General features: G+C 33.5%; 1 protein-coding gene across 1 annotated transcript in view; it reads left to right on the forward strand.

Annotated features, from left to right (window-relative positions):
* Window positions 1-14,936, forward strand: part of LOC145666668 (protein amalgam-like) — a 296,952-nt gene extending 282,016 nt beyond the window's left edge. Inside the window, exons 4-5 of the mRNA XM_081734140.1 lie at window positions 4,281-4,571; window positions 13,388-14,936. Coding sequence (XP_081590266.1) covers window positions 4,281-4,571; window positions 13,388-13,506 — 410 coding nt within the window. The 3' untranslated portion in view covers window positions 13,507-14,936. The remainder of the gene's footprint in view (window positions 1-4,280; window positions 4,572-13,387) is intronic.
* The last annotated feature ends 307 nt before the right edge of the window (window positions 14,937-15,243 follow it).

Below are 15,243 nucleotides of genomic sequence, written 5' to 3' on the forward strand. Positions count from 1 at the left end.
CTGTACCCAATGATTGGCGTACATGTGAATTTTTCCCCTCCGTACGACAAGTAACAGTGTTGCCAGCCTTTCACAAATTTCCAAAAACAAATAAATTTTCGTTTTTAAAAATATTCTTCTTCTTCTAAGGGTTTTGGCTTGGGTGGTACAAATGCTAGCTGATTGAAGTCTGTGTTACATAAGCTTTACAACTATTTATAGTTCATATCTCTGTGACAATTAGAAGATGTACTAGGGCCGCCAAGGTAAAGGTCTATGATTTTTTTGAAATCTCTGTCGGTCCTGAAAAGGTTAATTTTACCGTTCTTCACAAGATAGTGTATGGAAGTTTTTTCTTTTATATTTTGTATAACACGTGTTCTTTATGTTGGTATATAATATGCACATATTTTATTAGAAATGATCCCTAAAGTATTAAGATTTTTAGCTTTTTTTTGATAAAGTGAAAATAAAAGTATTTTTCCTTCTGACTGTTAATGAAAACTGTAATAAAAGTAAGCAAATCGTTTATAAGTGCAAATTTATTGTTTATGGTAAATAGAACGTATCACAGAACAGTAAAAACAAAAAGAAATATTGCAAAAATATATTTCAAAAATTAAATAAGATAAAAAAGATGGTGGGATCCTGTGGATCCCAGTGTGACCTCCGTGTCACAAAAAAATAAGTGTGACCACGGAGGGATAATACCCCAGTTTGCCGCTAAAATTTGCCAAGAATGGAAGAGTGAATTTATATCTCATTTGAAAAAAATGTATTGCACGATAATTTTTGTTGTGAAAAATGTTTGACCGAATATGGCGTATAGTTTCTTTGAGTCCGTCTGGGAGGAGCTGAAATCAGTAAAGAATACAAAGATTGATTAGACCTTCTCCGATGATTAATTAGTCCTAGTGTAGGGTAAATACCTCCGTAAAGGGGTGAAAGATGGTTCAAAGGAATCCCATAATGTTGTAAACATAGAAAACAATTTTGCAAGATAAGCTACATAGGTTCAAGGTAACTTTCGTGAAAAACAAAATCTAAATATGGCTTATATTTTTTCAAGCTTCCCAATCATTCTCACCACTTGGATTTAAAGTCAACCGAGAACTAGAAAGTGAAATTTTCTCCCCCTTCCTCCAATGTAAAACAAAGTGTTCACAATTACATACATAAAATGGTTCTATTTGACACATGTCAATAATGAAGAAGTGAATCTTTTCTGATTGTAAATAAAATGTTTCCACGGTAATTTCATAAAGAACTCCTATTTTCGTAAAACGTGTGTGTTTTGTTCGAGATTAGAAGCTCACACATACGGATATAGATTGAGAATATGGAAGGAAAGTGAGAACCTGAGAAAATACACGAACACGAATATTTTTTTTAGTTAACGCTATGCACCTAGATTAAGGGAAACGGGATGATGATAATGAACGAAATTGTGTAATGAAGATGATCGGAAACGGAAGAATTCCTAGAAATTTTCCACACAGTGCTTACCACCACAAAAGCCATTTACTGAAAGCCGGGATCGAACCAGGAACACTATGCTCTAGAGATGAGCGCTTTACCATTACCATTTTTGCAAAATAATTAAATAATTGCTTTTGGTCAAGAATTATTGTGTGGAATAACTAGCGGACGTAAGTCTTCCTTACCGTTAAGATCTTAACAAATTGACTCATCAGGGGTAAAAGTGGATCTGAAAAGGTACAGGGACGCATGACGTCAAGCCGTTCTGTGTGCCTATCTTTGCCCATTGTAATTCTTTTAGAGATGGGGGTATAGACATTTTCTGGAAGTGGGGAACGAAGTCCCCCACGTTCACCCTCACTTTTATCCTTGGATTCTATTAATAAACTTCTCTGAGACAATTAATCTAAGTATTGTAATAATAATAATAATAATAATAATAATAATAATAATAATAATAATAATAATAATAATAATACTTGTAAAACGTATTTTTTGTTCAAGTTTAATCGTGTGCACTTAATGGAGAAACGTAACTCTACGGAATCAAATAAACGAATTTACGTATAAGAATAACAGGTCCACTAAACGATTACAAATTCTCAGATGCAGGGTGTTTAACCAAGAGTCCTTTTATGCAAAAATAGACTTGTTCTTTATTATGATAATACGTTGCGGAGCTAACATTGTAATAAAGTATTTTAAACGTTCACGCACTTAAACCCACGTCTCGGTCGATCGGGGCTAACCTCGTATTATTGTTTCGTCATTTCGTCTATTCACTAGGCAATTGTCTCTTTAGATTGGATAACGACAATTTATCGTTTGCTTCGATCAATTAATTACAATTGGTCTTCTGTGGTTTGACAAATAACAAAACGATCGTTTCTTTGAATCTTAATTAACTGTGAATCGAACATCGCCAGATTTTGTACACTAAAGCAAGCAGTTGGAGCTTGTTATGAAGCTATATTTAAATAGATCAATAGAGAGAGACTAGAGGCGGATCTATAAAATAAAATTTGGAGGGGGGTGGCAGTGAGAACCCAGACTATTATAGGTATATCATGAGTTTACTATAAACTTTCAAAAATACATTAAATAATAACTGAAATTGTTTTGTCACTCAAAAAACAGGGGCCCTAGGCCCCCCGGCCCCGGGATAGATCCGTCACTGACTGAGACTCACTTTTGCATCTGGGAAAGAATTTAAGGGAGTTTGGCAACATACCAAATTTACCCCGTAATCGGAACTAATAATATTTTTTCTATCATTTCTTTTAATATACTAAACTTATTAATATGCCCCAGTTTCTGCGCAATTTCATTTAGTGACGTCTTTAGAAGTTTACATAAAATAAGTTTGTTTGAAAGAAATGGCTTGATGTTGCATCTCAAATGTGGTATCTGGAAATCTTGATTTTGTGTAAAGGGATACATTTGGTATTTACGTAATGATAAGCACATGAAATAAATTTTGCCGATATAAATTTCTGGTTTGAAATCATACTTATCATAATATAAATGTTGACCGAGATTGTTAGTGATTAAAATATAAATAATCATCATTAGAAGTTCGTTTAATATACAAGTACTGATAAGCCCACACACGTATACTATTATCCTTACATAAATATCAGTCTTCTACAGAAAATAATTAATGAAAATAAAAATAGTTAATTTAGAATCTCAACTGAAAGAAAATTGAATTAATCGAAGGAGTTTATGAAAAAATAATATTCAATATAAAGATATGTCTTGAATTGTCAGTTAGGAGTTGAGTCAATGTAACTGTTTCTATACGTTTCTTATAGTAAGTCTTTATTGACAGCTATTTATTTTCCTTCATAAACGTAAACACTGAGTCTCTAAGAGCCATTCAAGCCTATAATTGGGTATTGAATGACTTAATTTGACATTTTAAATGCAAATAACTCTTATATACCACACCTGTCCTCTCCGTACAGCTGTGCTTATATGCCACATCCATTTCCTCCGTACAACTGTGTTTATATACCATACCCGTCTTCTCCGTAGAACTGTGCTTATATGCCACACCAGTTTTCCCCGTACAACTGTGTTTATATAGCATACCAGTCCTATCCGTACAATTATTTTTATGTGCCACGCCGTTTTCTCCGTACAACTGTGTTTATATAGCACACCAGTCATATACGTACAGCTGTGATTATGTTCCACACACACCCTTCCGTAAAACAGTGTTTGTATACCACACCCGTCCCATCCGTATAGGTGTGCTTATGTCCACACCTGTCCTATCCTTACATTTGTGCTTATATGCCACACTTATCCTCTCCGTACAGCTGCTTATACACCACACGCCCCCTCCATACAGCTGTGGTTATGTACCACACTCTTCCTCTCCCTACAGATGTGCTTATATACCTCATCCAATTTTTCCATACAGCTGTGTTTATGCATACACCCTTCCTTTCCGTATAGCTGTTCTTAGTTCTTATATACCACATTTGTTATCAACGGAGCTATCGGTCATATGTATGAATATGATATTCGTCTCGAAAAATTTAAGTAATTTTTAAGAAGACAGGCTTTCCATCTTTACTTTCTATCTGCCGTTGCTATTCATTTTGATTTGAAAGATGTTTTCGTAAATGTTGTTGGATGCATTGTGAAATGAGTTATAATTTTAATAACAAATTATATATATATATATACTATGCAATGTCATATTCTCTTTCCATGTTGAAAACCTAGACTGAAAAAAAGTGCATGTCTCAAAGTTATAACATTTTTTTTCTTTCCATACTAATATAATTTCCCCCTTGTCGGGTGTGTTGCAGTGTCCAAGGCAAAGATTCTGGGGAGTCCGGAGCTGTACATCAAAAGCGGAAGTGATATCAACCTCACATGCGTCGTGTTGCAGACCCCCGAGCCACCGTCCTTTATTTACTGGTACCATGGCCCCAACGTCATCAACTACTCTCAACGGGGAGGCATCAACGTTGTCACAGAGAAGCAAACGAGGACCAGCCGACTGCTCATTTCAAGGGCCCAAGCTGCAGACAGTGGCAATTACACTTGCTCGCCATCAAGCTCAGATTCAGCCAGTGTATACATTCATGTGCTCAATGGTAAGTGGGTCAAACAAAATCGATATAAAAGGTCCATATTTTATTAGACTTATCAATTACATTCATGAATTAACATCTACCTTTATGTAGCATATAATTACGTACTACATCTATTTGACGAGGTTAAATGCAAAAAAAGAAAAAAAATAAGATACAGGGTGTATCAGATGTCCAGGGACATAGGTCAACGCTATTATGGCTAAAGATACGAAAAAGTGGAAAGAGTGGAAAGTTATTGGAAATAACATTCGCACCATCTGTTTGGCCTCCACACTGACACCCTATGAAAAGGCAACTTATCCAACTCAGCATGCTATTCGAACGGAATGTAAGAGCACGCAGAAAAGTTATACAGAGATCGTGCACATAGTTATATAAACACTTATAATTTGTTTTCCAATAATATTGTTTTGTTGGTTTGGTGAGAGCCCAAGGAAAAAGCCTGCTGAACTGGACTTCATTCTACATAGGGTGTTGACGCGGATTAAAAGGGCTTAGGGGTTTATAGCCCTGGGCCTTCAAGTGGACGGGGGGCCTCCACTCTGATCAAAATATCAACTGGCTATCTAAAAAGAATCATCAAGATACAATCATCATCATCATAAAATAAAATATGACAAAAAATATGAAACATATTCTCTTAACTCTGCTACTATACTTTCACAGAAATGTGGTGAGAAATTAGGTGAAGTGAAGCGGCCACATATGGTTTCTACCCAGGGCCTCCAGATGGGTTAATCCAGCCCTGATAGGGTGCCTAATTCTGTTAAGACATTATTGCCCCGTCGAATCTGAAAGGCAAAAGAAAGGAGCTGTTAACACATCATTGTAGTATCGGTTCATTGCAATCTGAAAAAGAATAAAAATTTAAACTAAACTTGAAGAGATATAAAATACGTTGGAAACAAAAATGTTTAGCTTTGTGTCATGTAGTGTCGGAGCATGAATTAATTGTAATGGTACAGGACACGGTCACCCGTTATTTTAAGTAATGGATGTTTGTGAATGAAAAAGAAATGAATGAAGCATTTCAATCTTAAAAGACAAACTATACGACTTATGTTACTAAATATTTCCATATTCTTATTACTATACCAAAAGTTAATCGTAAAGTTTAAGACACTACACGACGCCCAAAGCACCTAAAATGTTGATAATCCGCATAATATTCCGGGTATTAATATTTAATTATTATTATTATCCCTTGCACAACTGCGAGAAGCGCGTTAGTTCAACATATTGATTTTTGTTGAGCATATACTTCAAAGTGAGTTAGTTTTATTATAATAATTCTTTCCATTTGTATCTGTAAGAAAACTTAAATTCTTAGTTTTCTTACAGATACAAATGGAAAGAATTATTATCGCGATAAATGACAAAATTGAGAGAGAGATTAATTTGTTCAAAAATAGTCAATAATCAATAAAAGTGTTTGTTATTTTCTTTCGCAAAACTTTAAGTGCTTAATCTGTGAAGTTCTTCCTTTTTCATCGACTTGAAGTGCCTCCTTTGGCAGAATGGCTAACGCGCAAGCTTCTATCCATTTGGTCTCGGGTTCAATTTCAGGCCGTGGTATTTACCTCGGATATAAATCGAGATAGCGATTTGGATTCCATTTTAAATACTATATCTCGTTTCATTCAGTCTTGATGCAAATCAATCAATCAAAGAAAGATTTTAAAAAAGTAAGTAAGTAGTATGTGGAGCAAGGAACAATATTTCAATAATAATGTAATATCATCGTATTGTTTAAGGAAGGAAAACCGTTAATTTGTTTGCAATTTTGGTTATAGATGCAAATTCAAGAAATCATGATAAAGTAGGAAATAACAATTTCATACTGTAAGACTTTGGACCAGATTCAAGAAATTTTAAACAAAATTGCATGTGACTTACAAAAGTAATGATTTAGAACACTGTAGTTTTTAACTAGATAAATAAGGAAAACATTTGTGCAAGTGCATTAGTAAACATTCAGTATGACTATAGTTATTGAAATATAAATTTTGGTGCAAAGTTACCCCATAGGTGGCGATACCTCAATCGGTTAAGATTCAGAGTACCTCAGGATAAAAATTGAAATTTTAAATCTATAACTCCAAAAGGCAAGATCAATGTCTAAATAGCAAGCTGGAAATCCCCAATTGTATAATAAGATAGAAATAACATAAATCAAGCGCAATTGCTAACGGAAGAAGCACCTACACACTATATCCATCCCAACAAATTATATGTACTTGTCTAAGGTATTGCAAGGTTCATAGAGTTTAAATAATGCCCATCGTTGAATATTTGGTAATCAAAACCTTTTACTATCATACCTGCATTTACTCATTGACAGTTCCAGGTTTCTCAGGTACATTACATAATTAACCGCTCCCTCCGAGTGCACTTAGTAAAGTGTAAACTCTAGTAAATTAAAAGCATTTTTTAAAAAACTAGTTTTACTATCATGTATTTGTAACCACAATATGTACAAGTATTCTGGATTATTATCACTTTTCATGCATCATCCTCGTTAAAAGAACATTTCTTTTAAATAAAACCTGAACATGCAAATTATAATCGTCATTGTAGTCTCAAGTGACTCCAGGACTGGATAGGATGTATCGGGGAACAACAAATAAGAGATTTTTTAAAACGAAAAATGTTATTTTTCGTTCTATTCTTTTTCTGAAAAAGAACTATTTTATAGAGAGAACATATATAAAGGCTGTGTCACAGTATTAAAATTTACAAGGGATTTTTAACACTACATAATACAACAAACAATTTCAAGTTTCAAACCTTTAGATAAAATCGAGGACGAAATTAGAATAAACACGTTTCCGTATTACCAATACTTGTTATCGACTCACAGATTGTGAAGAAATTGTTGTGTCTTGCGATCGCGTAATAAGTTTCTTCTTATTTTTCTCTCATTGTGGAGTATATTTTACTGTCTATGGCTGTAAATGTTATTGAATGCTGTATATATCAACAACCATTCTAGACGTCCAAATTGTGCAATACATAAGTAATATAGAACAGCCATGTCCAGTTTTGCATCTGCCGACAGACATTGGTTTCATGCAAATAATTTAACAACTGGTTCTGTAATTAGTAGAGTGAATTGAATTATTATAATATTAATAAGTAGTACTAATATTTTACTCGATTACATTATCATATATTTAAATATTATTATTATAATTTATTCTAATGAAACTAGTACTAATTCAGAGCAACACAAAATGTTAATTAGTTACGTCGAGCTACAAGGAGTGACGAGACTACACTGCACAATATTTGCATTTATGACATCCCTTAGAAAATTAAATGTCATGTCTCAACTGCAGCATGTCTTGATTGTCTTTAAAAGTTAAAGAGGAAAAGTGTATACTAGATTCTCAATAACAGTACTAGAGAATTATTATTATTCGTAAGTATAGGATCTAGAAGTGGAGAGACAATTTTAACAAGCAGTTCGAGGGAACTGGTGTGAAACAACTGAATAAAACAAAACTCGCATTTGGGCGAAACAGTAACAGATAGTGTGAACTGGATTTTTATATTGATTCATTGTTCCAAGAATAGTTTCTATTTCCTTCCTTAAACTTTCTATTCAAATCGGAAGTAAAAGACATCGATCGATTTCCGGTTTTACCGCTGATCACCATAGACCAGAAACAGCACTAGATAGCCAGAAGTGGTTCTTTTAAACAGAGCGTCCCAAGAACATCTCCAATCTTATCTTAGCTTTTATAATCGGAGCTGATATTACATTTACTACTTCCAGTTATCTTCAATATTTAATCTCCATAATTCGAAAATACTCAAATATGAAACGAAATTTACTTGTTGTATTTGCCAAATCTCTGACATTGAATTTACGAAAATAGTAGGTATATATGTTTTCCAGTACACAGGGATTAAATGTTCATAATTATTTGTTTTAAAAACTAAATTTCTGTGTATTCATCGGGAAGACAGGTTATTTTGTGACTATATTATGGAGCCTTCCCCTGTTATATTTATAAATTCAAGTTTATTTCAATTTTTGAAAATTTTTAATCCCTGATTTTTAAGATTTAATTATTAGATTAAGCATTCATGTTGCACTATGTTAAGTGGAAATTTCATTAACGCGTACGTATGCGCCAGTATCTTTCCTATTTTCACGGTTACTTCTCAGATGATAAGCGCTAGTAACATTAAACAACTTACTGTGCAGACATAGTACTATAATTACTACATGAAACTAATTCCATCAGAGCATTTTGTGCATACGAGGCTAAGACATTACTACCAAGTAGTAGTGTCAGGTGTACACTACGTGAAGAAGTTTGTTTTGTGGGGCGTTATATTTTGTCATATTAATATTGAAACTGGAAGTGATAATATTCTTCTACCATTTCCGGTTTTAATAGAGACATTAAACTGGAGATGAAATATATTCTTGGGACGCTTAATTGATTGCATAAACCGCTTTTCGCTACCTATTATCGTTTTTACTCTAGAATCGGAACTCTTAAGTTGAATCAACGTTAAAATCGAAACTGGTTGATTTCTGCCACTTGTGATTCAGTAAATGGTTAAGAGACAAGATATTACCTATTCTTAAAACGCTAAATTTTTTCCAAAACTTATTTTAAAGAATGTTTCTCGCTATCTCATCGTTTATGTTCTGTGTAGACTAACATTGACAGCAGAAGTTGTAGATTTCTGCCACTGCTGGTTTTAGTAGAAAGTTATGAGTGTTACATACTCTTGGGGTGTAAAATCAATTGCAGAAAACCACTGCTCGCTATATATTACTATTTTCCTCTATAGCAATCAACATTAAAACCGAGAATGATTTTATTTCTACCACTTCTGCTTTGTGAGTATTACCAACAACAAACCCGATTCTTGACTTTTTGACTCCATCCTTGTCAAAATAGATAGTTATCCATCAATAGTTCTCGAGTTTCTTCTTCTTCTTCTTATTGTTTCCCAGGTGGACAGACACACAGACAGCGTAAATATATATATATAAATGGATTCTGGTGAATCAAACACTTAAAACTAACCTTAAAAGAGCTATTCAGATTACTCTGTAATTCAGCTATCTCAGAAGTGGGAATAATGTAGTGGGGAAAGACAGTATTTTGAGGGTTATAACGTTGCATAATGATCTGCGTACCCGCCAACTGCACAACTGTAATACCAGCCGCGGTTCTGATACAGAACCAATGTTAATGTTAGTTCCTTCATAACTTTAGTCTTGCAGGACGTCATAAAAGCCACACTACAGACTTAGAAACTAGCCTCTATCACGTAAGTAGCAATGTGGGATAATTACGTGTTGGAAGTGTGCTAGGTGACTTGGAAATTACCTGTTAAACTGCTCTGAATTCTTGTTTAACAGAATAATATATTAATTATTGTTGGCAGTTTCACAAACACCAATTTGCTTGTCGAAAATAAATTGCTGCTTTTCGGTTTTAGCTTCTACTTTGGCTCTCTACGTCAGCATTCCAGTTTCCTCATTATTCTCAGTTGGGAAAATGATTTATCTTTGGTTTGTCAACTCTCAGCATGCTCAAGCATTGTTCGATTTATGAAATATCCAGAAAGACATGGAGAGACGCTAAATCATTTTCAACAAGAAAATCTTAGTGCCATATGTGTATGAATGCGTATGTTAAATTTGAAAGTAAACTTCATAATTCTTCAGTTTTGAATTGAAATTTAAAATGTTTTACTTAAAATGTTTTTCAACGGATAATCACACTGTACTAAAAATATATCCAAAGAGCAGTCCGAGTAGGGGTAACGATTTCCAAAAGATATATTACCCTTTTGAATTTCCTTTTATTTGAAGTATTTAAACAGAAAAACACATTATATCAAGATATACACCAAAGGAGCAAACCGAAGACGAGTTTAATAATCTCCAGGAAAATAATACCCTCTTGGATTCCTGGGTATTTCTAATATTTCAGCTGATAATCACACTTCACAAAAATACTTGAAAGGAACACCCCAAAAAGGATGGTAATAATTCCCTAGGGAGATATTATCTTATTTGTATTTACGTTTATTTGAAATGTTTCAATGGATAATTAAATTGTATGAAAAGATACATTAAAGAAATATCTCGACGAAGGGATAATAATTCCCCAGGAAAATATTATCTTCTCTCGCATTTCTGTTTATTTGAAATCTTTCAACGGATAACCACACTACACCAAATAGAAGAAACTACCGACAATTGGTTTATAATTCTCTAGATTTTGATATAAGGAAATTATCTGTTGAATTATTTAAAATAAGCGGAAATTCGATACAGGTTATTACTTTATTAAGAAATTATTATTCTCCTCGTCGGAATATTTATTTCATATTTCTTATGATTCAGTGTGATTAACCATTGAAACATTTCAAATAAACGGGAATTTGAGGGGAAAATATTTCACTAGGGAATTATAACCCTCTCCTCGAGGTGTTCCTATAATGTATCTTTTCGTATAGTGCGATTATTATCAAAACGCTTCATTAAATGGGAATCCAAGGAGGTAATATTCCCATAAGAATTATCATCCCCTTCATCAGGATGTTCCATTAATGCGTTTCTTTTAACTCTTGTGTACTACCAATAAAATTGTTACACAGGAATTACGATGGGGTCTTCTAGGACCCCATCTATATTATTTATTTAAGAGATATATAGTACGATTATCAATTCAAACTTTCCAAATAAACAGGAATTCAAGTGAGGTAATACTTCCCTAGGGAAATTTTACCGGGGGATAAAGAATCCCTACTACACTGCAATGAAGTCAAAATAAAGAGACGTCAGAAATATGTTACTTTAAATTGAAATTTCCTGACTTCTGAAGAATTTAAGGAGGTTAAAGGAGAGATTAAGAACTAAGGAAACTAAAATATTATAATTCTAATGGTAAAATAAGCATTAATAACACAGTCACACACGTAAAAAATAGAAGTTCTGTGCGAATTTCAGGGTATGCATTCGATGTATTTTGTTACACAGAATCCAAATTTCAAACCCCAAGACAATCGACTGTGTCATTTGTTTATGTACGAAAAACTAGAGAATTTTGGTACGTAACACAGCACATTGGTTTTTCGCCCATAAAACAAAATTGATACAATCGATCTTCCCGGGGCTTCGAAATTTGGATTTTGTGTAACAAAATACATCGAATCCATACCCTGGAATCCGGCGCACAGAACTTTATATGTCAGTGTGTGTGGCTGTGTAATTGTTAAACATATGCTATTTTGTTAGACATTTCAGATACATCAAGTTTCTCTTTAATCTTGAATTTACATTTTATTGCTAGGTTATGATTAGAACTTGCTTTGTGTCATCTCTTAGAAGTACCATTATGATGAGAAGAAAATAATGAAAAAAAATAATTCAATTAATTTTCTGTTCCCTATTTGGTATTCTATTCTACACCATATTAGCTTTAGAATAGTTTCTCTTTGAATTGTAAAAGGAAAAAGAATAATTTATTTCTTACTCTACATGCAGGGCCGGATTTCCCAATAGGCCCGGTAGGCCCGGGTCTATGGGCGCAAGCTCCCAGGGGGCGCACGGCCGAGAGAAAAAAAAATTAAAAAATATCTAGAAATAAAAATAAATAGCCAAAACATAATATATTTTTTGAATTGGATAAAAAGAATCAGGCTAATAAAGCATTCTAATTTTGAAGTTCATTGGAACAAATAATTGCTGGTAAAGTTCACCAATCTTTTGTTAATACATTAACGGTATTTTGTTAAGCTAAGAACCAAGTAAATTCCTCAAAAAACTTACAATGATAAAATTGCATCGTGGAGTGGTGTTTAAGCAATTAACATATAGGCCTGATATAATTTTTTAATAAAGGTTTTTAGGAATGTAACTTTAACCAGACTAGAGGGCGGAAAAAATTATTGGGCCTAGGGGCGCCAAAATGCTAAATCCGGCCCTGTCTACATGTCTTGAGAAAATTTAATGCAGATAGCAAGAGTTTGTTTAACTACTCCAAGCAAGTTTATTGTGCGGAATGAGAAACTATCGTTCATGCCAATGAGAAAATTGTCTACGCTTGGATAAATGTGTAATTGCACTAATTTGAGGGTGCAGAATTCAATGGAGCTATTGTTTTTATCATACCCATCTAAGGAGTCACGAAAGAAATTGCCTCAAAGTTGGGATATTTGAACTGCCTCTCATACTAGTGGCAAAAGTTTCCACACTTCGACAAATTACTAATTACGCTTTTTATCACTAATGTGAGGTACCAATGGACATATTTCTAAATATACCTGTCCGAGAAGTCACCAAAAATGTCCCATTGAACGGATATGTTTTAAAAGAGTTCCCTTGAATTCTCTACCATCAAATTGTAATTAAATATTTATTCAAAAGTGATCACTTTTGCCTTTGACATGAAGAATGAGGCTTACTTTAGTGTTAGTAGCTAAGTTTTTTTGAAAGAATCTAAGTCCATAAGTCACTTAGACATATTACAGAGTGATAATCAGAAAGCATAGGCGCCGCACCAACTGAAACACACTTTCTATTCAGCTTGTTAAAAATAAATTTTTGAAACACATAGTAGATAAGTTGAAGCAAGCAAAGGACTAAGAAACTCAAGTACTGAACGATAGTTACATGAACTGTCAAGCGAGCCAGATCTTGGCAACACTGAAGCTTATAATGCCAGTAGCAAAGTAGTTTCTCCTGCAGTTGAGCAAGGCATGCAAATTTTATGACCATTCCTTACATATATGTCAGTGTACAAGTATTATACATGTGTTTTTCTCTTTCTTTTCAGGAGAGCATCCGGCGGCAATGCAGCATGGGAACAGTGGTAGTGGTGCCATATCATGGTCACTTTCTGTGCTGCTCATGGGTCACCTAATGCAGAATGCTCCTTTCTTAATAGCTAGGTGATGAACTTATGCGACCGAAAGCAACAAAGTTTGTTTATGAAGGAGAAATTTGAAAAAGGAAAACCAAAGAACAGACTGAAATTAAAGTGCATTTTTATACTTAAATATTGCAGACAGTTAAGTTGAAACACAAAAATTGTTGATTTTGACCTGCAAAAACAAATGTAAATTATGTACATTTATAATAACTAACTCAGGTCAGTAATACCGTTTGTGTCATGGAGTGCAGTGCACGGCTTTTTACAAAGACAGGACATGTGTATCTGTACCTATATATATATATATATATAAAAGCATACATATAAATATACAAAAATATTCATGGACCTATATATATATATCATGACTTCCTTTGCCCAGTATCTCTCTTTCCCTGTAAAGCTGTCGTCTAATTCTTGTGGATACACCATGTTCACTTGAATTGCTCCCCTATCCTTCTATTTTTTACCAAAGGAAGACCGACAGACCAAAGTACATAAAATACAGTCTGCATGAGTGTAAATGTGATTATCACATTCCAAAAATGAGTCCTATGAAGGTGAATCTTTTTAAAAGAACAATTATTGTTGGAACTTGATGTAAGATTATTTATAGAGAAGAATTGGATGAATGGTTGTGTGTGAACAAGTTATATCTATACATACATACAGAATAGAATAACTTATGTATATCTGTGATAGTGAGGTTCAAATAATATTATTTATTTAATTATTATTTTTTTTATTGTTTATTGAACAAAACATGGGACCTCAATTGTGTATGTATGCGTAAAGATGTGTAAGTGTGCGTGATACGTGGGCATTTTATTGAAATCCTGGAAGACGAGACATGTGTTATGTATAAAAGACGCTAAACAGGCTTGGAGTGCCTTACATTAAAAACAAACAAAAGAATTACCAGATCACGACCATTGCCTGAATGTTTTAGGAACAATTTGGTGAATAAGCCAGCGTTATATACGACTGATTACAAAAAGTATAAAATACAAGTAAGTCATTGTGTATATATATATATATAAAAAAAACTGAGAAACATTTCAAAGGTAAATAATAATAATAACAAAAAATAACCATATTTATAGATATATGAATGAACAGTTTTGAAGAATATCGTTTGACATGAGTTTTAAAGGTTATTTGTGGTTTTGATCAATACGATTTGACAAACGTATTATGGAGATTAAACTATGAAACAGGAAGGAAAAAGAAACTTACAAATTTCTTGTAGGTTGGTGACATTTTTTTTTTCTTTGTTTCCAGGGAGGAATCATCTATAGAGTGTGATATGCATATATATACATATAAATATCATAGACATGAAATGAATTGTGTTGCTTTTTTGTTTCATCAGTATTGAACAAGTTCGTTTTTTAATCACCGGCCAATCCTGTAGCCAATCATGTAAATAAAAGACCTGAAATATTGACTATAATTATTAGTGCTTGCCATTTTATTTTACCAACGTATATTATCCCTTTTTCCACTTATTTATAAATTATTCGTCATAACTAGGTCTCGAATATCTATATGATCTAAACACTTTGAAAATGTGCGTGCATTTACGAGGTAGTACCCTCAAAATGGCAAAATATAACACAAAAACCATACTACTTCACTACTGAAGGAAAGCATGTTATAAAATAGAGGTTTTGCCTAAACAACAAAATCGTGAAGCCATACACAATGGTTTTGCCGCCTCCTACTTCACCCGTTCTTCTCAATAAGATGGCAATGTTTTG

Source organism: Thermobia domestica, chromosome 12 (genome assembly GCF_964235325.1).
Source record: "Thermobia domestica chromosome 12, izTheDome1.hap1.1, whole genome shotgun sequence".
Taxonomy (NCBI): Eukaryota; Metazoa; Arthropoda; class Insecta; order Zygentoma; family Lepismatidae; genus Thermobia; species Thermobia domestica.